Raw genomic sequence first — 23,979 nt, 5'->3', positions numbered from 1 at the left:
GGGAAGGTGCTGGAAAGCTTGGGGGGATGGATGGCAAGAGAGGTGGCTGCATACTGTAAAGGGGGGATTGTAGCAGTGAAGCCAGCATCTGCCTTCCTGCTGCCTGAGTGTCCTCTGCACTGTCAGGCTGGTTTTGCTTAGCACGGATGGTGGAGCAGGAGAGTAAAACCAGAGCTGTGAGCTCCTCTGGGCACACACCTGGAGCTCTGCTGCTGGTGTGCCGATCCTGCTCGCTCCTGGCGTTGTTTCCTCAGCCTCACACGATGATGGACAATCATAGAATCACAGAATCGTAAAGGTTGGAAAAGACCTCCGAGATCATCTGCTCCAACCGCCCCCCTACCGCCAATACCACCCACCAGACCACGTCCACTTGCACCACTTAGGATGGACTTCCGCTGACACTACAGCCAGAGCGGGTTCTAATGGCAGGGGGCGAGAGCCCGCCCCTTGGCTCGGCTCGGCTCGGCCCTGCGGGGCGGGGCCGGGCGCTAACGGGGCGGGGGCTCCGGGGCCGAGCAGGGCCGTGCCGGGCCGACCGCATCCGAGCCGTGCTGGCGGAGGGAACGGCAGCAGCAGCATGGGGCTGGAGCTGTACCTGGACCTGCTGTCGCAGCCCTGCCGGGCGCTCTACATCTTCGCCCGCACCAACAACATCCCCTTCGAGTTCAAGCACGTGGAGCTGATGAAGGGTGAGTGGTGGCGGCGGGGGGAGCCCCCCAGGAACCCCCCCCGGAACCCCTCGGGGGGTGCTGGGCCCAGGGCTGTGCCTCGGGTAAACGGGAACGGGAACTGTGCAGGTGGGGGCTTGTCCTGCCCACCCGGGGCAGCTGGCACCCCTGGGTGCTGCATCAGGTCCTGCTGCCCGTGGCACTCATCCTGACGGGGCTGAGCAGAGGCTCACAAGGATGGTGAAGGCGCAGGGGGACAGCCCGGTGGCCGGGGATCTGAAAGCTGTGAGCTCCGGAAGGGAAGCGTTTCAGATTGTTTGGAAGCCAACCAAGAGACGGTAGGCACCTGCCCGAGAGGTAGGCTATCTTTCTGCTAAAGGATGCCTAAAGATCTGCATCTCCTTTCTTTGCAAGAAAAGCTGGTGAAAACTGTCCTTCAGCCTTTTCAGAGCTCTGTGGGATTTGAAATTGAGTTAACGTATTGGCCTGAAGAACCAAGTAAGGTGAGAAGGCTTCTGGGGCTGAAACTGATAAAGAAACAAAAGAGGCTCCAGCTCGTAACTAAAAAAACAAACCTCAGGCGTGTTGTGGTTGAGGCTCTGGGTGTTCCCCTTCATGCCTTGGCTGTTCATTGAACACACCTCGCTGCTTCTGTCTTCACTCACTCATCTCGGTAGGAACAGATTTTGCTGTTCCTTGCAGCTGGGGGTAAGCCCATCCTTTCCCTTCTTTCTCAATGAGCTCTTGTGGCGAGATGCAGAGCTGCCAGAGAGGAGACTGGTGGGCAAGCTGTGAGAGCATCACGGGAACGGAGAAACTGAAATTCAGAGATGTCAGGGAACTGAGAGGAAGAGAAGTGAAATCAGTCACAGCTTTCCAGTGCTCTGTGCCCTGTGGTGACAGTGTTTGCATTTGGTCAATGGATTTTAGAGGGGCAGTTTGGCTTACAGGAATGCTACAGGTGCATCCCACTCCTGGCGCACCTCCCTTTCCTCTGGGGGGCTCCTGAGAGCTGGGCTCAATTACCCCAGGATCTGGGTGCTGGACAGAGGGGAATGGGCACACTGGCCCCAGAATGAGCCCTCCCTGGGGGATGCACTGTGCTGTGACATGTGCCAGTGTCTCAGTAGTGCCAGTGTCTCAGTACGTAAGGACCAAGTGAGGGGACGGACGCTGTGATTTGTGCTGGCAGATAGTTCAATTGTGGCCCACCTGAAAAGCTGTTGGGTCCAGCAGGGTAGGTCTCAAGGAAACAGGGAAAGAGTGAGAAGGGGATAAAAATCACACAACACTCCAGAGACACCCGAGGATCGGAATCTGTGACCTGCGTGTAGGAAATGACAGTGTCTTTTTGAAAAGGGGTGGAGGAGACAGGCTGCAAGCCAAATAACAAGGGGAATAGTCACAAATCAGGTTTGCCAAGTGCTAGGAAAACTAAGACCTTTTCCAGAGCATCTCCCCGGGCAAAAAGATTCTCAGTTGACTCATGCAGCGGGGACATGGCAGAGGGTTAGATATTAGAGAAACCTGAATACAGATACACAAGTATGACTGAAGCCAGGGGGCTGGAAAAGGCTGGCATGAACAAAGGTGTGTGGGATTGGGTCCAGATGTAGTGAAGCACACTGAGACTTCAAATGAACAAAACATCTCCAGTCAGGTTCGCTCTCTGCCTACTTTCTGCAGGAAAATATCTATATAGTCTGAGGGCTAAAAAGATAGTTGAATGTAAATTACCTTATATTCCAGACCAAAAAAAAAAAAAAACCAGCTTTCTCACTGTCCTTGTGGTTAACCCATCATCTTTATGATACTGAGATCCCTTTCCCTTTCTTCCAAGCTCTAGGTTTGGTGTTCACTCTAGGTTTGTACCCTGACAGGTGTCCTGGTTTCAGGTAGGACAGCTTCCAAGCTCTAGGTTTGGTGTTCGCTCTAGGTTTGTACCCTGACAGGTGTCCTGGTTTCAGGTAGGACAGCTTCCAAGCTCTAGGTTTGGTGTTCGCTCTAGGTTTGTACCCTGACAGGTGTCCTGGTTTCAGGTAGGACAGCTCGGCTAGCTCAGTCGGTAGGACAGAGTTAATTTTCCTCCTAGTAGCTGGCAGGGTGTTATGTTTTGGATTAGGATGAGAAGAGCGCTGATAACATGCTGATGTTTTAATTGTTGTAGAGCAATGCTTACACCAAGCCAAGGACTTTTCAGCTTCTCGCTCTGTCCTGCTAGCGAGCAGGCTGGGGGTGCAGCAGGAGCTGGGAGGGGACAGACCCAGGACAGCTGACCCAAACTGGCCAAAGGGGTATTCCATACCATCTGACGTCATGCTGAACAATATATAGGGGTGGCTAGCCGGGGTGGGGGGGCCGGCTGCTCGGGGATAGGCTGGGCATCGGTCAACGGGTGGTGAGCAATTGCATTGTGCATCACTTATTTTGTACACATTATTACTATTATTATTATTATTATTATTATTGTTATTAATTTTCCTGTCTTAATAAACTGTCGTTATCTCAACTCACAGGCTTCACTTTCCCGTTTCTCTCCCCCATCCCGGAGAGGGAGGGGGGAGGGTGAGCGAACGGCTGTGTGGTGTTTGGCTGCCAGCCGGGCTAAACCACAACAACAGGTAACCTCCAAGCACAGACTTTGTGCTGATACAGTCCTGATTTGACAAGCACTGCTGGTATGAAAGGACTCTTAACAACCTCTTGACAAAGGTCAGAACGGTTCTGGTATGTAGGCAATAAGCTGACATCATAGGGCAAAGCCAGTATTCACCCTGCAGCACTTTTTGATTGCTTATAAATTTAAACAGGACTGTACTTCTACAGTCAAAGCTGGAAACGTGAGGCCAGATGGTCCCCATGGACTCCTCAGGTGTTCCCAGATGGGTGCTGAGCATCACTGGCGAGTAAAATGTCTTGTTCCGCTCCTCAGGGCAGCACAGGACCGAGGAGTTCAGGAAGGTGAATATGCTGATGAAAGTGCCCGCACTAAAGGACGGTTCTTTCACCTTAGCAGAGAGGTAAGGCTCGAATAAGCTCAACCCTCTACTGAAGTATTGGTTGTCCTAACACTTGGATTCTGCCAGTGTGCTGCTGCATCTCTACTGGGAGACTCCAGCGCAAACAGCTGCTCGCCTCTTCCTTGTACATAAAATAAACTTGTGTTTTACGGGAACCTTTCTCTTGTAAGCAACTCAACCAGCATTGAGTGGGAAAAATCCGTGAGCTGCTGCTTGGAGCCACCTTGCATATAGGCAATGTTTCTGAGCTAAAATACCTGTCCACATGTTCTCCAGCTCTCTGCTGTCAGGCTGTAGTTCAATGCACTACATCTGACAGAAGGCACCTGCTGCAGGATGGACAGGCAATGCAAAGCTCTGATTTGGTGTGAACTCGTTCTGCGGTTCATATTTGCTCAAAAATGTCCATGGGCTAACTGTACAGCAGGCCATGTCTGCCTCAGTGTGCTGATATATCAGATAATTGCTGTCCACGAGCAGCTGGTCAAGCCAGCACAAACTCTGCCATGTGCTGTGACTACCCGACAGTTAATGCAAATGCAAAATTCGGGGGAGGGAGAAAAGGCAAGGTGCTTTCATCTCAGATTGCCTGATCACTGCTGTGTCTTGCTTGCTGACAGCATCGCGATCCTCCTGTACCTGGCCCGGAAATTCAAGACTCCCGATCACTGGTACCCCGCTGACCTGCAGAAACGGGCTAAGGTGGATGAGTACCTGTCATGGCAGCATGTCAACATTCGTGGGAAAGGGAGCAAGCTGTTCTTAACTAAGGTAAGATCATTATACACTTAAAAACTGAGTGTTACAGCCCAGGAAGTAGCCCCGTGTGTCAGGCGTTTCTAAGCAAATGTACAGGCAAGGTGACAGATGGGAACAAAACTGGATCTGGGATTGATGTGGCTGATCAGCGGAGCCAGGTCTCTGCCTAACCGAAGTGGTCCGTATCCTTCACGCCGTAGCCACAGCTCCATGCACGCCCTGAGGTCTGTGGGACTCAACCCTTGTAGATGCAGTCTGGAGCAGCACGTCCTATGTGTGTGTCCTGGGTGAGCAGCAAACAGCAGATACAGCTCGCTGGCTTCTGCCCAGCTTCGTGGAAAGAATGAACCTCCCACTGGAAAACAAAATGCAGCTGCTTGGAGATGATGCAGCCTTCCCCTGAGAGAAGACACTTGTGGTTGAAATTTCAAACTTTCTAGGGAGGAGACACAGACAGACAGGAAGCAATGGACACTAATGTTAATCTGTCATGGGAGAGGAGCAGTACCAGCTGTTCTTGTGCATGGCTGCTGGACGATCCTCAGAAGAAGGCAGGTGGAGGCCTGGACTAAATTTGGAGGGAAACATGAAGAAAGCAACTTTTTTCTTCTCCTTGTCAGGTGCTGCTGCCTCTCCTTACGGGCCAGCCACCGTCTCCGGAGAAACTGGAAGGTGTTACTGAAGAGCTGAACATTGTTCTGAAGCAGTTTGAGGAGAAGTTCTTGCAGGACAAGCCCTTCATCGTGGGCAATGAGATCTCCCTGGCAGACCTCGTAGCGCTGGTGGAGCTCATGCAGGTGAGCATCAGCTGCAATGCTGTTGGATACGCGAGTTGGGTTGTGGGCAGGCCAGGCCAAGGGCTGGCTGCAGCACCACTTCCTTCGTGCCAGACCTTTCCACAGTTTACTCTTTAGTGGAGTTAAAACTTGTTCCGTTTTGACTTTGATCAGAACTGAGTTTTCCAGGAAACACCTACTTTGATGGGACACTTCTCTCTATAGAAGTTTGAATAAAATTCCCATTTTCTTGTATTTCTTCTGGAAAAAAAAAAAGATAAATTACAAAGTAGGCAGAGAAGAATGAAGGAGGGATTGGAAGAACAGCTCCCTTAGGTCAGGAATTCAGGAGGAGAGAAAGTAAACTCTGCGTTTGTCTTGAGGGAGCTGGATGTCTGGTCCTTGTTAACCACTGCTTTGTCTTTTAAGTGGCAGAATAGGGACTCCTCACCCTAATTCCTACACAGAAGTACTGAAGCACTGCCCATGCTGTCTAGGAAGAGAATCACCTTCTATTTTAGGTGAGAATAGATCTATTAGATTTTCTCAAAGTAGCAGGATCAGTGTCATAAAATGAGCCACAGAAAGTACGGGTATTTAGATGAGACATTGGTGTGCATGGACCTCTGTGTTCCACATTAGGCAGTTCCTGGGTTAGCCGTGGCTGCGCTTTTGCTGCAGGTCACAGGGGACAGCAACTGCTGAGGATGACAGCTCTTGCTTCCTGCAAGCTGAGAGCCAGAGATGATCTCCGCCTAATAAACTCCATGACTTTCTGCTGCCTTGAGCTAGAGGCACATCTGTGCTCCGTTCTGGTCCCAGCCCTGGCAAACACCTCGGCTGACTGCTGGCAGGAAGCCTCATGCCCAGGTTCTCTTGCTCTCTCTCTGCAGCCTGTCGGTGCTGGCTACAACCTCTTTGAGGAGAGGCCAAAGTTAGCGGAGTGGCGCAGTCGGGTGGAAGAAGCGGTGGGGAAGCAGCTCTGCCAGGAGGCGCACGAAGGGATCTTGAACGCCAAGAATTTGACCGCTGATAAAATTGCACCTGAACTGCTGGAGCACTTCAAGCACCAGCTCCTAAAGCAGTCTAGCTAGAATTAGCTAATTCCACTCAAATTAAAATGAATTATTTTGTGCAGGCTTTTTCTAATATTTCTGCATTTCCTTTAAAAATCATATGAAAACACCATTCCACAAAATGCACTTCAATTACAGCCTTTCTGCAACTTAAAAGGGAAGAAAACTAAGTCTTAAACAGACTGCAGTGAGCTGCTTTTCTCTCTCGTCCACTACAGATATATGAGCTGTAGCCCTATAGGCTTTTCTTTCTTGCTCTAACACCACTGGATCTGCTTCAGGACAGAGGCAATTCGGTCCACGTGGGAACAGGGCTAGTCAGAACTGCCCTTTTTGGCAGAGGTTTCCTGAAAGGGTGGCAGAACAGAGCTACCTGAAACAAGGCATTTTAGTTGTAGAAAAAGACATTCACTTTGCAGCAAGCCCAGCTGGAAGATTTTTGCTCACTTGGTAAAGAGAATAGCCAAGAACCAGCCCTTGGCTGGGGGACCCTGCCCAGGAAGGTATGGGAGCACCTGGCCACTAGAGGCTGCTGCATTACGTGTCGGAATAAAGGGACACAGCACCCGAGGAGCAAGGAGGCCATGCAGGTTTTCGAGTGAGGTCTGGGAAGGATGGGGTGAGTCCCATGAATAAAGGTCCTCAACTGTAGACTTCTGCCATAATCTACAAAGAACAGACTGCACAGTTGAGAAAAGCTGCTTTTCTAGGTGAAACCACTGCCAACCACACAACCCCCCTCCTCAAGCCATATTGGTGCTCTGTCCTTTCCCCCGAGCTGCCCTGTCAGCTCGATGGAAGACATTTAAGCCAGGTTCTCCACTGCTGAACACTGCTGTGGCTGGGCCAGTACCTGTGGCAGAGGGAGCTGTGGTGGCCAGCCCCAGGGTGAGTGGAGTGCCGAGCTGGCGAACCGACCAGTGCCTCAATACTGTCAATGTTCCACTACTCTTCTGTTGTGTCAGATTCTCCAGTAAAGTTAATGGTTACACTTGCCATGTGTAGTTCTGTTTGGATTTGTAAACAGGATTTGGAAGGGAGCGGCCATGGATTCATTACACACACTTGCGTAGCTGCCGTCATAGCCTCTTGGCTGTGTCCTTTTGTACCCCTCTTGCCTTCCTGTCCTCTTCCTGTCTCTGTAACCTTCCATTTCCAGGTAAGAGCCATGACGAGGGTTCTAGTTTCCAGGACTGTTTTTTCCCTCCTTATTAAGCACCAATTGCAGCTGGAAGTCTGTCTGTCTCTGCGCTGTGGTCTGCTAGATGGTTACACCACCCACACTGGTGGCAGCGTGGTATGCTGGGGGTGTGATGTCGGCCACCTCAGCCACCCCCAGCATACCACAGCAGGTTAAGTGACTCAGTGCTCAGAAAAGGTGAAAATAGCTGCTCAAACCAGTCTCACACTCTCACCAGGACCTGCTGTTTTGGAGGGGTAAGCCAGCTGTCTCTTCTGTGTTTGAGTTTCCTGAGTAAACCTGCCCTCTAGTTCAAAAGGGCACCATGAACCAGAGCTTGCAATGCACGTCCCTCAGGGCCGAGATACACCAGCCAAGCAGGCTGGTCCCCTTTTCATTCTTCCAACCTGCAGGAAATCCTAAACGTCAGTGGTGAAAAGAACAGATTTACCCCCAAACTCTTTCGGTTTCTGTGCTGACACAGGCAGAGGATACTTGTCTTCTCACATGATTTTTATCGGTATGTTTGTTGAGGACAGCCTGTTGCACTCCAGCCAGAAAACTCAGTGACAGCAGCTTTCTTCTGGCCCTGAGAGTGCTTGCATGACTGCTACCTGACCAGTAACCTCTCTAAGTGCTGCACTGGTCCTCTGCTGTAGCAGTTTGCCTGCAGTGCTAAACCCAAAGAAAATGGCCTGTTTATGCCATACTGCCAACCACTTCCTTTCTTCTATAACTTGCAGCTTACCACATCCACCTGGCTGGGCCTCAGTGCACCATCGGAATAAAATAGTGCCTTCCTTGCTACCTCACCAAAGCCATCCCACCTTACTGCACCCTCTCCTGTTGGCACCTTTTGTACTTGTGTAACTTCAGACTCCTGACCTCCAACTTCTCCCTTTTTTGTAGAGAGTAAACTTCCAATTACCAGCACAGTAAATTCCTCAGCTTCTGTTCAACTATAAACAGAGTAGAGACAATCAAAACCAAGAGCGAAATGTATAGAGTGCTAATCTTGGCAGAGACCTCAAATGTTAGCAGTGCCTTTCTTGATATACATTTCCTTGCAGAATCTCTAGATAGGGTTGCTGTGCATACAAAACTATTGCATGAGCCAAAGCAAATAGTGTCTTTTTTTTTTCTTATTTATGATACCTACAGCACAAAAGCTCTGTGTAAGAAAGTCTTGAGCCAATTTTCTGCTTGTTTGAATAAAGCACAATTTCCCTAAAGGTCACCCATTGTGTGCTCTTGCAAGGACGCTGCCTTCAAAAACAAGTTAGAACTATGTTCAGAGCCCTTTTGTCTTGTGCTCCTCTGTTGCCAGTGTCACAGAGGATGAACACACAGATCAGCTACTGCCTCTCTCCAGCATGGTCATGACGACAGGAGATTTCAATTTTTTCCCCATAGTATTATCCATCTGCTCAAAGACCATCTGAGTTACAGGTTCTTGTTCAATGAAGCTGCGTGCACAGTGACCACTGGCATTTCAGGCCCACCTGTGCATGCAGGACAAAACACCTCCCCACAGTTACTCCTCACACGGCAATAGAGTTGTACAACAGATAAATCTGCCTTGCTGGTGTTTGTTTTTTTTTTTTCCCTCTAAATCATGGAGATAGAGTATCTCATCCTTGTACTTTGCCTTCTGCTTTCCCTCCACCTCCCTCATTTGGTTTATTTGTGTCATTTGATCTTGGCTGGTTTCAGGCCCTAGGCTAAGAGCCCCAAGAGCAGCCCTCTTTACCTGCCAAAACCCAACAGGTTGTACAAGAGTTTTGAATGCCTCAGTACACTGTTCGGTATCCACTCCCCTGAATAAGGAGAGACGTTACACTTCCCATGACAGTTTAACTTGCTGTTCTGAATAATTTTCTTTAATTTTTGCCAGGGACTATTTGTAAAGAGGTGAGAGCCTGTGCTTTCTAGAATAAAACAAAACTGTGATACACTAAATCAAAAGAAAGTTTAAAAAACAGATACATACCCCAAGACATTTTCTAAATGATTAAGAAATACAATGCAAAGCCTACTGCATTTTTTCTTGACAGTGGCTACAAGTACAGGGAGGAAAAACTTCCTTTGAAGTGATGGAACTAAATTAAAATACTGTGCTAGAACTCTGGTCAAAAATAATGCAATAAAATGTCATATAATGTGACCAGATTAAAAATATCTCTTTGGTTGTGTGGATTGTGCAATGCAGTCAGCAAACTAGAGAAAGACTTACAGAAGGAACTTTTCCAGGACCCATGGAAAAAGACCTTGAAAATCCAGATAGTACTAATGGCTCCACTGAACCATGAATCAAGGATCAAAGTGAACCCACACTACTGATCTTGCTACCCACCACTGGGATCAACGAACTCTCTTCAGTGATATTTTAGAAGGACTTCTGACCATTTTGAAGCACAAATGACTTTTCTGCCTATTGTTACCTGTGCAGAACCACATTCATGCTCCTTTTCCCCATTCCCTTACTATTTAAGATTTCCTTGCACTGAAGGAGTTTGATGTGAGCTTAAGCACCTACCACAATACTCTACAAGCTTTTGTCTCTGGCATGTTGGTGCTGCGTGCAGGTGCTCTAGAGCGTAACAGGAACTAAAGCGTGTACACAGCCCCTCTCAAGCTATTCAGGCCAAGAAACTGGAAAAAAATATATTGCGCAGTTCTAAAACTGAAAAATTCTTCCAGAAAATAGGTGTGTGGTGCAGTGAACTCAATACTTTATGTTGAGACACAGGTTGTTCAAGAGATTCATAGAATGACCAGTCTAACAGCAATCCCCGTTCTTAGGAAACTGTCAGAGCAGAAGCCTTGGCAAAGCGATATTAAACGAAGCACCTGAGAGCATTCCAGTTTTTAATTTATGCAGTCAATGAGCTCACTGCTTAGCATCTGAACCTCTTCACCACCCTTTGTAACGATCCTTTGTACAGGTAGAACAGCAACTGGTCCTCCAGCTCCCTCTCTTTGAGGTTCTCATGGCTGTTTCAAAAGATTTGTGTGTGACGTGTGAACTCTGGCACAGCACTGATAACAAGGTGTCGCTGAGCTGAGGTGGGTTTGACTGGGGGTGACTTTGCTTTGAGTGGTTCAGCTGCTGTGAGAGTCAATGATGTCCCTGTACTTACCAGCATGTCGCTGTCCCCGAATCGCAGAGCTGAGAAACACTGCGGGTGCATGTGAGGACTCAAATTCAGCCTCAACTTTAGTTCTCTGCTCACTTGGAGATCTTAAATGACAAGTAACATGGAGAAAGGAGGGCCACTGGCCTGTGAAGTGCCTGCAGAGAAGCCTTCCACGCTTCACTGCCACCCTCCGCGTCAGGGTGTCACCTCACCACGCTGTGCAGGGTGCGTGACGGGGGAGCTGAACCCCAAACCCGTGGGGTGCCACAGCTCCGCTGCACGGTGCTTGGCACCCAGCCCTGCTCTGAGTGCATGCACCGCTCCCCGTCCCTACCATCCTTTCCCCCCAGCAGCCCTACACGCACGGTGCCAGCAGCCTTCTCCTTTCCCAACCCGACATTTTGTGGGGCACGGAGCACCCCCAGCACCTCCACCTGCCACCCTCTGCGGCCTGGGGCGGTTCCCGGGGACACCCCGCCGCATTTCCCCTTCTCCACCCCGGGGGGGCCCGCGGGAACCCCCGGCCCTCAGCCGGGGCCCGGCGCCTCAGGGCTCCCCTCAGCGCCGCCGCCGCCCGCGGAGGGCGCGTCCCCGCCCGGCCGGGCCCACGGGGAGGGCACCGCCCGCCCAGGCACGGTTCAACCCCCGCCTGCCCGAGCGGGGCGGCTCCGGGCAGCCGTCGCCAGAGCCGGCGGCGGTGGCAGCAGCGGCAAACAGCGGCGGCAGCATGGGGCTGGAGCTGTACCTGGACCTGCTGTCGCAGCCCTGCCGCTCCATCTACATCTTCGCCCGCAGCAACAACATCCCCTTCGAGTTCAAGCACGTGGAGCTCTTCAAAGGTGGGACGGGCACAGGGGAGCTGCCCGGGGGATGGTGGGCGGGCGGCGGGGCCGGGGTGCGAGGGGTCTGTCCCCCCCCGAAACTCAGCGCCCCTCTCTCGGCTCTTTGGCAGACTCGGTGCTGGGGAGGAAGCCGGCGGCGGCGAGCAGCGCGGAGCAGCCCCGCACAGGTGAGGCTCCCCCACTGCTCCCCCAGGGGCCGTTATTCCTGTCACAGCTCCCCTGCCTGGCCGGGGGGCTCGGGGCTGGAGGGGTCCCGGCGGTGCTGCCTGGCCTGCCTGCCTGGTAGGAACAGGCTGTGCCCTGGCCCGGCTGGCAGCAGCCCAGGCCGTAACACAATCTTCTGACAGCAGGCCCCAGGCGGTGGGGGCACCCTGGGGCGGTGGGGGACGGGTGCTGGCAGCCCCCCTAGCTCCGGGCCCTGCATGCGGCCACCGGAGCAAGAAGGGCCGCTGCCCCGTCACACATCACTGCGAGCAGCGGATGCCTTCGTCTCGCTGCTGTTCGAGGAGATCTTTCACCTCTCTGAGTGAGGAGGCACGAGGGTTTCACCCTGAACCACTCAGCTGTGGGATCAGCGCCACGCTGACCTCCTGTCACAGCTACATCCCGAGCTGCTGCTTTGCTGGGACTTGCTCAGGGATTGAATCGTTTTGAGCTGTTCCCATAGGGGCGTTTAGTCTGCTCCAGATGGAAATGCAACAGTCCTCTCCCTGCTAAGGGGGTACGGCACTGTCAGTGTGTGCTTGCGGACATTCAACAGCATCAGGAGGAAACGCTTGAAATCTGGAAGCGAGCAAAATGCTGGAGCTAGTGGGAGCAGGAGATCACCTGCTTATGAGAGGAGCGTGGGGATGCAGAGCTCAGAGACTTCCATGGGGTCGTACCCTGGTGGCCTTTCGAGACAGGGTCCCATCCTGCTTCGGGAGCTATAAAGCAGGGTCGAGCCTGGCAAGACTGCAGCAGAGCTGAACCTGCTCCCAGTCCCTGGAAGCTCAGCTTGGCCCACTGCAGGGGAAGGACTAGCTCATCAGGTAACTGGGAGATTTCCAACACGCGCCCTGCAGACCCACCTGAATACAGTGGTTTGACCATGGAGCTCTTATTCTCAGAGCTGTCTCATAGCCATGCTGCGTCTATTTTTGTGGATCCCCGAGGAATGTTCCCCCAGCCATTTCTAGCAAATTAGTCACAGTGACAGCCGAGGACTGCTCTGGGTATGGTGTACTTAGCAGAAATTTTCAGCTGTTCAGACTCGTCCAGCTGTATAAGATGACTATTGAACATTTGCATTTGTATTTTCTGAGTAAATTGTTTGTTACTTCTTTGCCTAAGGCAAAGCATAGTACTTGGAAATCTTTGGCTGAGGAGATGATTTGGCAGGGACACAATTGGCAAATCAACCAATGTTTTTTGTTTGTTTGTTTGTTTTCTTATTTCTTTTGTAGAGCCGTGTCCATTTCTCTTTTTACCACCAGTGAATCTTCCCTACACTAAGAATCTTTCTTGTGTGCAGCCTGCCCTGCTTTTTGACAGTGTACAATCTGCTTATTAAATTCCTCAAAGCCCAGCAGTACACACAGTGAGTGTCCCACACCCTTGTGGGACATCGAGAACTAATTACGACGGATGCAACCGATGCTAAACAGCACCATAAGTCAAGTGAACATCACAGGACTGATAAAGATGGGCTACATAGTAACTGAACAATAAGTCTAACTCTGCTTGCTGGGAGAGAGGCACAGTCTTAAACTCCGCTAAACTGCAAATACAAATACTGGTCTCTATTCTAATGCAATAAACAGCCAGTCCCACTGAAGCAACCTGGAATTAGTGTTCATACCAAGGCCTTTATCAGTTTGCAGCTCAGTGTCAGAGTCTTGGCACAGGTCTTTTGTGTCTGGATGAGCCAAAGCAAATACGATGCTGTCTCTGGGCTCTGGTGCAGTCTGTGTAACAGACACTGACCTACAGTCCAGCCTGCTGTAGTGACATGTCAGTCCCATGAGGAATGTGTATTCAGTATTCCTGCTGAGACTGATACACTATGAAAGCAGGCTGAAATCTGATTCAGGCTGCCTTTACCCACTACTTACTTCTCATATCCTTGCTTTTCAGTTGTTCAATACCTTAGATGATAAACACATGCAGTAGCTTGTAACAACCAAGCAGCTAGGTCTAAGAATAGACTGCTCATTAGCTGCAGGTGTTATTGACTTGCAACTTTCTGCTGCATTTTTTCCAAAGACCACCTGAATTCTACAGATCTAGCCCAAGCTGAGTGTGATGACCACTGGCCTCTGGAGCCCCTCTAAATGCACGGGTCCAAACACTTTCCCAGAGCAACTCCTTGGCTGGCAAGAGGTTTACACAAATCTGCCTTGCAGTCTTTGTGATATAAATCATAGAAATAAGGCACCTTGTACTTGTACTTTGTCTGCTGGCTTGATGTTCTGTTAGGGGTGGTTTTTTGTTTTTTTGGTTTTGGATGTTCAAGTTTCTCAGATAATAGGCTTGTTACCTCACACTTTCCATTTGTCTCTAATTCTTAAGAAACCATTTCTTCCTGCCTTTCCTGATGCTGCTGCCTGGTTCTGCTCTGCATCTTGCCTAGAACAGCGGGAGGGCATGGTCACTGTAGGTGGTTAGAGACACTTCCCAGTGAGACAGGAGATGGGCATCTTTATCCCCTCAGACAGTGGATGGGTGTGAACCTCAGTCTCCAATGAAGCTACTTACGCTGGAATTTAAAGACACGCTTCCCAAAGAAGAAACAAGGTAGAGGCTGGTCAGCTGGAAACAAGAATAGGGTGGTAATGTTTGCTCTGCTTGAATTTTCTCGTGTGAAATCAATATTGGGAAAGTAGTCAGAGACCTTTGTGCATTCTGTATTTTGTAATGCTTTCTCCAATGCCTTCCCACAGCCAACTGTAAATAAATTTGATAGTCCAAAGACTGTTTTTATTGCTTGGAGACTATTCCTTGCTGCACGTTCATCCATTAAAGCAGACACTGCCGCCACCTCCTGTATGGCAGCAAATACTTCTTGGAGATGTAGATCATTGTCTTAGTTAACAGTACTTTTTTTTTTTTTTTTTTTTTAACAAAGGCATATTTGTAAGACTTCCTGCTGGTCATGCTGATTTGATTTGATCAGGCTTCGCACCCTGGAATATCATGTCTCCTTATAGAAAGCATTTAAACCAAGCAAAGTAAACAAACTTCTCAAACCTTTTATTTTGTACTCTTTCCTGGACTTTTGTACAATTCCCTGGCATTTAACTGCTGACTTGCAAGTTCAGCGCCTTCAGTGAGAAATTGAAAACTTGATTAGATATTAGCTAGCAATTAATGCCTCCAAACTCCAAGTAACTGTGGAGTTTAAACTCTTTTATGGGATAGCTTCTTCCACTTACATTTTCCTAACAAAGGTAGGTTGAAATGCTGACCCAGAGCTGCGAGTGATGCAGGACAGAGGTGTTTGAGTTGCTCTGCCCCTAGTGAATGTCCACTGTGGCAGAATGAGTTACTTTGTGAATCCACTGTTGTATTGCTGACATTCATGTTTTTCCCATTTCAGCAAGAACCCTGGAAACATCCTCTGCTGTGTGTGTGCTGAGGGATCAACATTTGCTTTCTTTGGAAATGCTCAGTTCCCCCTGCTCTTGAGCCACAAACAAACAAGGGAAAGATTTTGCTCTGTGTGTCTTATAAGCTACCCGGGTTCTCTTTGATTAATCAACCACTGCAGTGATCTCTGTGGGCCCAAAGCTCTTAAGTTGCTTTCCATCATGACTACATCCTAGCTTGAGTCAGCCACGTTTACAAACTGGAAGAAAACAAACTTGGTTTGGTGTTGTCTGCTGGAAGAGGAGCAGGAGTAGAAACCATCTAACCTCGTCAGGATGCTCTGCGTGCAAACTCAACTTTTCCAGTCCCTGCTTTGTTTGCAAATATTAAGTATTTTTCAGCTGCTCACTTGTTTAACTTACATCCTACCTTACATCTTTTTCCCCCTATCTCTAACCATAGGACACTGTTCTCAAGTCAAGTTAGTGTTTTCAAAACCAGTATCGTCATCATGGTATTTAAATGCCTCTTAGGGAATGATTTTTCAGTATCTTTTGCAGGAGATGCTGGTACCAGAGTCAAGCAACTTAATTCCTGTATAAAAATGTGAACTGCTCCATGCCATGTGACAGGCCTGAGCAGACTGCAGGCTGTAGATGGCTTTTACAGTCACTCTTCATTTCCATTACCTTTTAATTGCTTAATATGCTCATATAGGAAAAACCTAGCAGAGTTCACTTATTTTCCAGCTGGATACACGTATTTCATTAATCATTCACTGGCTGTTACTCTTCTAACCTCTGACTTGTCTGTTCGTGTTCTTAGGGCCATCAAATAGTGAAGGGGCTAGCAAAATCAGCCTCTTGAAGAAGGTACCAGCACTAAAGGATGGAGATTTCACCCTAGCAGAATGGTAAGAGCTCAGTCCTCAGACCTCCCTGGGCACCAGTAAGACATACGGTGTTCAGGAGGTGTCATTCCCTCTGAATGACTAAGGATCACAAAACTGGCCATTTATGAATGGGACAGATTATTGATCTGCTTTGGCATTTTAGGTCCTTTGTTCCTGAAGAGAAAATAAATTATATTTATATGTATATATATATATATATATATATCAATATGCAGTGTTAAGCTAAACAGTTAAAGCTATGCATTATTTCAGATAGACATGATCCGTACTTGGAGATAAACAACTTGGAGTCATTAGAAAGGTGCTCCTTTAGCAGGAACTTCTGTAATTATAGATTATCAACTAGCCTTTATGTCTTTAAGTCTTTTTATGGAGAATCAAGCATTTTCTGCCTAAGATGACATTATAAGTGCTCGTTTCCTCCATCACATGCCTTGCTTCTCAATCTGAAGAGGTTAATATGTTATGAACTCACATCTAGTTCCTGAAGTGATGAAAATATAATTATGATGATATTTTTATATTTCAAATGTATTTGCCTCCAAAAGAGAACTGCAAAGATTGAAAAAGTCTCTGCAAAGTTTCATACCTTATAACATCTTAGTCATTTGTAATACTGTAACCTCATTTACTCTGTTTCCATTTTCTGTTTGAATTACCTTTCATAGTGTAAACGAATCAATTGACTTAACTTGTTGATCTTCTGAATGCACTTACCTCAAAATAGGATCATAAACATTTCTGAGAATTGTTTAAAATTGAATGAAATCCCTTTTACACTAGAAAAAAAACTAAGGAGCTACTTTTGTTTACCTCATTTAGTCATAACAACAAATTAACACCTACAGAGATGAAATTTAGGTTTCATAATGTAAAATTAATGAGACTTGTTAATAGTGTCATAACACTATAATAATTCAATTATGGTAGTATCAGCATAGTCGGAGGGTCTGCATTTTCTTTCTTTTTGCCAGCACAGGGTTATCTATGGCATCTCTTTGTAGTAACAGCCTACTCATTGTTGCAGATGACTAATTTTTTTTTCCATCTGACTTTTCCTGCTAATTAGTGGAAGTATAAACATGTGGACAAACACAAGAAAATTCTGTAGGCTCTCCCTACTAGGACTTCCACTGGCTTCAATGAAAGGTGAAGGCTAGAAAGACATAGATCTGATCAAAAGGCGACATAATTCATTAGAAGGTTTCATTTAGTACACAGGCACATAAACATTGAGCAAAAGTCAGAGAAATGGGTCAGAACAGTTGAGGAAATGGGGTTAACATTGCTGATAGATGATTATGGAGGTTTTTTGTCTGTTTACCCCACTACTGTCCAGCAGTACAATGCACTTCTATCAATGCTGTGATTTTCCAGCAGGTTAAAGTTTTCAGGGGGACTAAGGTGATAAAGTTCCATCTCTAATGTCAACATGAATTAGGTGCCTATATATGGCCCCTAGGCTCTGTCAGAAACCTGGATCTGAATGCTTTTTAGTGTTCAGGAAGTTCAGAAGGGATAGGAGAGGGAACTGAAGTGAAAGCATTCTGCATCTTAACTCCCTGACCCCTTTCTTGTCTCTTGTTAATGTCTGAGCAGCACTGCCATTCTGCTGTATCTAAGTCGAAAGTACAACACTCCTGACCACTGGTACCCATCAGACATACAAAAACGGGCCCAGGTAGATGAATACCTCTCATGGCATCATGCTAACATCCGGGCTAATGCTCCTAAGACCATGTGGATCAAGGTAAGGAGACTGAGTATTAAAATTAGAGTAAAGCAATGTTTTCCTGGCCAAATACTGAACAGGCCCAATATGGAGAGAGTTTGTCAGAATCAAATAACAAACCCAGGCCATTCCTAGCTGAAAGGAGCTGGCAGACAGGGAGCTGTTCCTAGTTGCTTGACATCAGGATCTGGCAAAAGCGGCTCTGGTCAATTTGTTTTTTTCTTTTTTTTTTTTTTTTTCCTTAAAGTATCACAGAATCACAGAATCATCTAGGTCGGAAGAGACCTCCAAGATCACCTAGTCCAACCTCTGACTAACAAGTCCTCCACTAAACCATATCACTAAGCTCTAAATCTAAACATCTTTTAAAGACCTCCAGGGATGGTGACTCAACCACTTCCCTGGGCAGCCCATTCCAATGCCTAAAAGTAGTACTGATACAGAAGGTCTTGAAGGCCAACAGACTTTTATTGCCTGGATTTATGAACAAATATATAACAGATTGGGTATTGCCTCTAAGGGCCTTCCCCTCCCTATGCAGCTGTGCAGAGTACGCACACACAAGTTTTGCTTCTTTGGCAAGTACATGCGTTGTTGCTGGAAACTGAAAGGCTTGCGTTCTTCACACATCGAGTCCCTGCAGCCCCATGAGGGTTGAAATCCAGGAGACTTCTCCTTCCAGCACACTTACATACTACCCTGAAATAAGTTCAGCAACAGGTAGAATAGAGATACAGAGAGTATTTCTTTATTCAGTGTGGTCAAATCAATTTACATTTAGGCAAAATTAACAGAATCATCTTGAGGCAAAAAAAAAATAATTACAGTGAGGCTGTTCACCTGTTTCCAATCAACTCACCAAAAAACTAATGCAACTCTTTAGAGAAGCCCAGATACAAATATAGCCCTACAAGTACAGCTATAATAGGGAATTTCAGATGAAGTAAAAGTTGCCAGTAAACAGGTAAGAACTTCACTCTTCCTGTGTAAAGTTTTGCCCTTGTTTATGCCTAACGAAGCATGTCAGGACTCAGTTAGCTTTTTGATTTATTGACATTTGAATTTTTGGGTAGAGAGACCAGAGAAGCAACACGAATATGAGTCAGATTTGTACAAAGAGCAGTTTCTTCCGGTCTCTACAGGCTGTTATTGCGCTGCTCCAAGAGAAAGAAATCCAGCTCGTTGCTGATGATTAGGTAACCCAGAAAAGTCCTCAGAATAAATGAAAAGAGGGAAACATATTAAGCCACTGTCTAACAGAAGATACATTAGCTAGTTGTGTGAGAAGATAAACTGCCCTAAGATACAGAAAAGGAAAAGCCATTTCAAACGACTGTACCCAGAGATCCCATCATTCATAATTGGAAACACTTAGGAAGAGAACTGGCCCTGAATTTTCTGATGAAATAGATTCTAAATGTACTTGGCAAAAATCCTGGCTTGGATTAAGCAATCACAACATGAGTTGTTGAATATACTAGCAGTAAGTAGAAAGTCAATCCACTCCCACTGGTGGAAATTTACATCTTTAATTTTTTCTCTAAGTAAACTGTATTTCTTTAGCCATGGTAGGTGGAGGCAGCATCATTGTGAAATACTGCGGGTTCTGATGGTGCGTACACCTCTGTGAACGGTGACAAACCTCATTGAAAGGCTACTGCACCCTGTGCCAGCAAGCCCATGAAGACAAGGACCACACTTATGATTTCTATGGAAACATTTCTAGTGGTCTAAGGAATGGTGCTTGGAAGACCACAGAAAGGGTGGCGTAATAATGACATTTACTCACTCTCCGCCTTGCTCATTGCTGTCACGCAGAGGAAGACATTTCCTGCCTCTCCAGCCAGGGCTGATGCGTTCCACTGCCCTCTACGCGCCCTGCCACAGCCACCGCTGTGCCTTCCTGTGGTGACCTGACAGGACTGGCAGCTGCCTGCCTCCAGCGGGCAGTTACATGGCAGGGTGGACACCAGGGGTGGCTGATGGGCCTGCAGCCTGCTCACCAGTCTTAGACTGTTGAAACCGGGGACTTAGCAGCGGTGACTGCTGCAGAGATCTGTCTTCCTGGAAGCTGTTGCCCATTTTTCTTTTGTACCCACTCAGGGGGAGTGGGAAGGCACAATGCCAGGCACAAAACACTGAATCCTTGGTTTCTTTCTCTGTCTTGGTGCTTGTTAGCTGGAGGTCACTGTCACTGCAGATCAGTCACTTTAGACTGTGTGCTCCCTGCCTGTGAGCTACTTGAAACTACAGCAGTATATGAAGCTCTAAAATCATCCTCCCTAAGATCACTGACAGTCATGAGTACCTCACAGGGTGTAACTTAAATGACTACCACTAAATCCGTGAGAAGACAGCCGACTGTACTCTACATGCATTCTTTCCTCAGGTGCTGATTCCTCTCTTCACAGGGCAGCCACTGCCCTCAGAGAAGCTCCAGGAGGTTATGGAGGGGCTCTCCACTTCCCTGAAGCAATTTGAGGAGAGGTTTCTGCAGGACAAGGCTTTTATCATCGGGAATGAGATCTCTCTGGCAGATCTTGTGGCCATTGTGGAGTTGATGCAAGTGAGTTCTAGACTGTGGTAATGAAGTCTCAGCACAAGGGAGAGCATGCTGCTGGGCAGGGAGGGATGCAGCATGTGGTAACACTTCATTAGAAAGAGGAGTAAGGGCATATCTCAGCAGAACCGAGACAATGAAGAGAAGACAGGAGTGGGTTCAGAAAATCAGTTGCTTTTTATTTTTTTATTTAAAAAGCTGGCTGCAACTGATCTCTTTTGTTTCTGTTCTCTAGCAATACTTCATCCTTTATCCTGATTTTATTTTTAACCCCCAGAGAAAAAGATAATAAATAAAGCAAGTAAGAAGCAATAGCAGGCAGGTCTGATGAGTAAGAAAATTATTTTAAAATATTTTTATCATACAAAAATATCCTTTTAATGGTACTTGCCCATGCCATGTCTGGAAGATGCAAGACTGAACCTCAGACAGAGGCAATCAAATTAAGTCTGTTACAAACTCCTTGTTCTTTCCCAGGCCATCACGGCTTGTGTCCTGCAATCCAGAGGCAATTCCTTCTCCTAGTTCTGTATCCCAGAGACTGAAAAATAACACGTTCTGCTTCTCTACAACACTGTGTTTCTGCATGTGGCACAGGCAGAAAATGGAAGGCAGTAGATTATGTCAGCTAAGACATCTGTTCAATTAGTAATACAGCAGACCTTACAGTAGACTGCGGTTGTCCCTGGAACTGTCAGGCCACCACATCCTTGATTCTGTAGCTTAATCTCAGTAAGTGGCAGTATGTGGTAGTTTTCTCTGTTACTCTCTAACAGCTGTTCCTGCACTCAAGAATTGACTTATGAACGGCCTTTAAAATACAGACTTGCGTCTGTGCCCCCTAGATAGATTCACTGGACTAGTGGAGATTTCCCTCCTTGTTCATGCTCTTCCATGAGCTCCTCCCCTGTCTTTCCCCTGCCTGTACCTGCAGGTACATTTTTGGTGCCTGTTGTCTTGGCAAAGAGGGGGTTGCCCAGTGCCTCACCGTTGTTCTCTCTCACTTTTTGCAGCCTGTTGGTGTTGGTTGTGACGTCTTTGAAGACAGACCTAGACTGATGGAGTGGCGCAGGCGGGTGGAGGAAGCTGTGGGGAAAGAGCTTTTCTTCCAAGCCCATGAGATGATCCTGAATATCAAAGAACTGAGCAACATTCAAATTGATCCACAGCTGAAAGAGCATCTGGCGCCGATGTTGATGAAGATGTTGAAATGAATTAACCTATGTTACCATTTTTCCTGCTCCTTTTTTTTTTTTTAAAAAAAAAAAAAGCAAACTTCTCTGATATCCAGCTCTACATGTAACTGGAAAGAGCACTGTAATTCTTACACAGAAATTGCAGGGTGTCCTCTGCTACTTCACCAAGACTTCCCTGCATCTTTGGGGGTGGTGGCTGGGGAAGTTTTAAGACCTGAAACATTAAATTTGTACAAAAGGCTGAGGCCCTATGGGTCACTTAGTATGTGCATCTAGGTTGTATTTTAGTGTCAGTCTTCTCAGAGATGGTGGAGATATGAATGGTGTTTTCTGACAAAATTTAAGCCAGCCTGCAAACTGGAGCATCAGAGAACTGTACAGGATGAGGATCATTGTTTTCATGTATTTGTAACATTTGCAGCTAAGTGGCAAGCACTGCAAAGCGTACCTGATCCTCACTTTCCCAGCGTGTGTCTCTGCCTGGACAAAACTACAGGTAGTCACAAAAATGAAAAAAGACATCAATTTTTTCTTGGAAAGTTTCTTATTGCTGGAGCATGTTGCTTGGCCACCCATGTACATTCCATACTTCTGTTTGCCTTTAGGATCCTATGAGAAGTTTATTCATATTCATCTATAACTGTGAATCTTTGTAATTCTTTAGTTTAACCACAAATCTCCAATTCTGAAAGTTGGGTTTTGTAGGTGCTAGGTCTGTCAGTACATGTGTGGCAGGGCAATTCTTGGGAGATCTGTATAGTAAAGACCAAGCAACCTCAAAAAGCTGAGGGTGGCCACAGCCTTCAAATAACTGCCTACCTAAATACTCTGTTGGTATTATATAGGAAATACACTGAAAGAATGCATTCACATTCTTTCATTTTTTGAAAGAGAACATGACTGCAATCAATTTTTGTTTGTTTTGTTGTTTGTTGTTGTTTGTCTTTTCCTGTGGTAATAGTGCAATAGCAATCCACATTCCTCCTAGAAAATGGAGAGGAGGAATAAATCCAGACATGCTCTTCTGAGATTGTTTTGGATGGAAGTTCACCAAGTCACCCTGTGCAAGCTGAAGTAATAAGATTTTGTGGCATTGAGCAACATATGCATCACAATAATATAGGGCAGAGAGTTGTTTTGGAGCTTCAGGGCTCTTCTTCTTGGCTGCGTTTACTTCAGATTAGTTGTAGCTCAAATATAAAAATCTTTTGTATTGCAGCACAATTTAAGTAAAATAACAATTTCTAGTGTCTTCAGTTGAAAGTAACAAGTAGTGAAGGATGCAAAAACTGGTGGAATATCTCTGCATACTTCCATTCACAAATAGCTGCTGCTCTTGAACCTTACCCTGAAATCTTTGCCCAAGAGCTCTTTCTGGAAGGAATGAAGACAAAATGAGTAAATAATTTGGGAACTGCTTCTCTCAGTAACAGAATAGCTTCTTTTCTTTCCAATACTAACATGTCTTGGCTAGTCACATATCTGCTGAGTTCTCTACAACCTGATATGTTTTGGTGATGTTTTTCTATAAGGTTTCAGTTCTAGATTATATGGATTTAGTCCAGAGCCGAGGGACATCTTCAAATTTCCAACTGGAAAGAGAATTCTGTTATATATTTGAGCTTTCACTAGCAGAAAATTTCATTTTGTGATATGTTCTCTATAAGAACAAGAGAACTGACTGAAGTCTCTCTTTTCATGAACCAAAAACATTAGAAACAGGCACGCATTTATTCTCACTTTCCCAAACATTGGCTGAATAATATGTTTTAACTTATGTTTTATTCACACATATTGTCTATAACTGAGTTAAATTTTAAATGGGAAGTGGTTGACTTTTGAACTTTGAGAGTGGAATTTCTAAGTGACTGATGACACATACAGATGTCTACAAGTGGAAAGAAAAACAACAGGATTTTCCAAAGGCTGAGCAGGATGGAGACTACTTGCTGCTGTGCTGTCATCCCTCTTGGTTTATCACCCTGCAAACTTTTCAGTCATCTGCTCCAAGACAGAAACAATAAAACAAATGTCTTTAGTTTAATAAAAACTCTGGGATTCTGGGTTGTGCCCTGAGGCCACGGACAATTTGCCACTCACGTTGCTCATCAAGAGCAAAGGACAAAGCATATCATTAAAAATGTTTGTAGCAGACCCTCATCCTGTTGTAGTTGCTGACTTCTGATACTTAAATTTCTTTTGCTTGTTTTTTCTTGGGAGGCCTTCTGACATGCTGGTCTCTTGCTTTTGTTTTGGTGGTGTAGTGGTGGTTTTTTTTTTGGCCTTGGAATTTATTTGGAAGAGATTTTTTTTTAATATTTAAAGGAATGAGAAATAGAAAAATGGATCCTAAAGGGCATCTTACGATGGGTCAATGATTCCCTGCAGCCAGGCAGTGGGCTTGGGCCTGGGGTTTGCAAGGTGCCTGAACACCCCCAGTGTCTTGGTTTTGGTGACAAATTCGTTTGTCTTTCCCTGATGGTGATAGTGAGTGCCCTGGAGAGAGTTCAGTACAGTCTCCTAGGGCTTCTGAGTGGGCAAGTCGTAAAA

At 46.7% G+C, this 23,979-nt stretch overlaps 2 protein-coding genes across 2 annotated transcripts; both read left to right on the top strand.

Moving 5' to 3' along the window:
• Nucleotides 1-479: 479 nt before the first annotated feature.
• Nucleotides 480-7,298, top strand: GSTT2B (glutathione S-transferase theta 2B). Its single transcript, XM_035556993.1, has 5 exons — nucleotides 480-692; nucleotides 3,604-3,691; nucleotides 4,312-4,462; nucleotides 5,071-5,247; nucleotides 6,120-7,298. The coding sequence occupies exons 1-5, from the start codon at nucleotides 581-583 to the stop codon at nucleotides 6,318-6,320; spliced, it is 729 nt and encodes a 242-aa protein (XP_035412886.1). The 5' UTR covers nucleotides 480-580; the 3' UTR covers nucleotides 6,321-7,298.
• Nucleotides 7,299-11,254: 3,956 nt separating this feature from the next.
• On the top strand, nucleotides 11,255-23,589 carry LOC118253032 (glutathione S-transferase theta-1). Its single transcript, XM_035556994.2, has 6 exons — nucleotides 11,255-11,458; nucleotides 11,572-11,628; nucleotides 15,854-15,941; nucleotides 17,541-17,691; nucleotides 20,063-20,239; nucleotides 21,247-23,589. Exons 1-6 carry the CDS (start codon nucleotides 11,347-11,349, stop codon nucleotides 21,445-21,447), a joined length of 786 nt encoding a protein of 261 aa, XP_035412887.1. The 5' UTR covers nucleotides 11,255-11,346; the 3' UTR covers nucleotides 21,448-23,589.
• The last annotated feature ends 390 nt before the right edge of the window (nucleotides 23,590-23,979 follow it).

The sequence above is a fragment of the Cygnus atratus genome, chromosome 17 (assembly GCF_013377495.2).
Source record: "Cygnus atratus isolate AKBS03 ecotype Queensland, Australia chromosome 17, CAtr_DNAZoo_HiC_assembly, whole genome shotgun sequence".
NCBI lineage: Eukaryota > Metazoa > Chordata > Aves > Anseriformes > Anatidae > Cygnus > Cygnus atratus.
Note: the sequence above shows the minus strand (reverse complement) of the source record. Positions and strands in the feature narration are given on the sequence as shown.

What these genes read in the sequence shown, in the direction of transcription:
- GSTT2B (XM_035556993.1), top strand. Translation starts at nt 581, where the DNA reads ATGGGGCTGGAGCTGTACCTGGACCTGCTGTCGCAGCCCTGCCGGGCG. An exon ending in GCACGTGGAGCTGATGAAGG is followed by an intron (nt 693 to 3,603) that starts GTGAGTGGTGGC and finishes TCCGCTCCTCAG; the next exon opens with GGCAGCACAGGACCGAGGAG. An exon ending in GCAAGCTGTTCTTAACTAAG is followed by an intron (nt 4,463 to 5,070) that starts GTAAGATCATTA and finishes TCTCCTTGTCAG; the next exon opens with GTGCTGCTGCCTCTCCTTAC.
- LOC118253032 (XM_035556994.2), top strand. Translation starts at nt 11,347, where the DNA reads ATGGGGCTGGAGCTGTACCTGGACCTGCTGTCGCAGCCCTGCCGCTCC. An exon ending in CGCGGAGCAGCCCCGCACAG is followed by an intron (nt 11,629 to 15,853) that starts GTGAGGCTCCCC and finishes TCGTGTTCTTAG; the next exon opens with GGCCATCAAATAGTGAAGGG. An exon ending in CCATTGTGGAGTTGATGCAA is followed by an intron (nt 20,240 to 21,246) that starts GTGAGTTCTAGA and finishes CACTTTTTGCAG; the next exon opens with CCTGTTGGTGTTGGTTGTGA.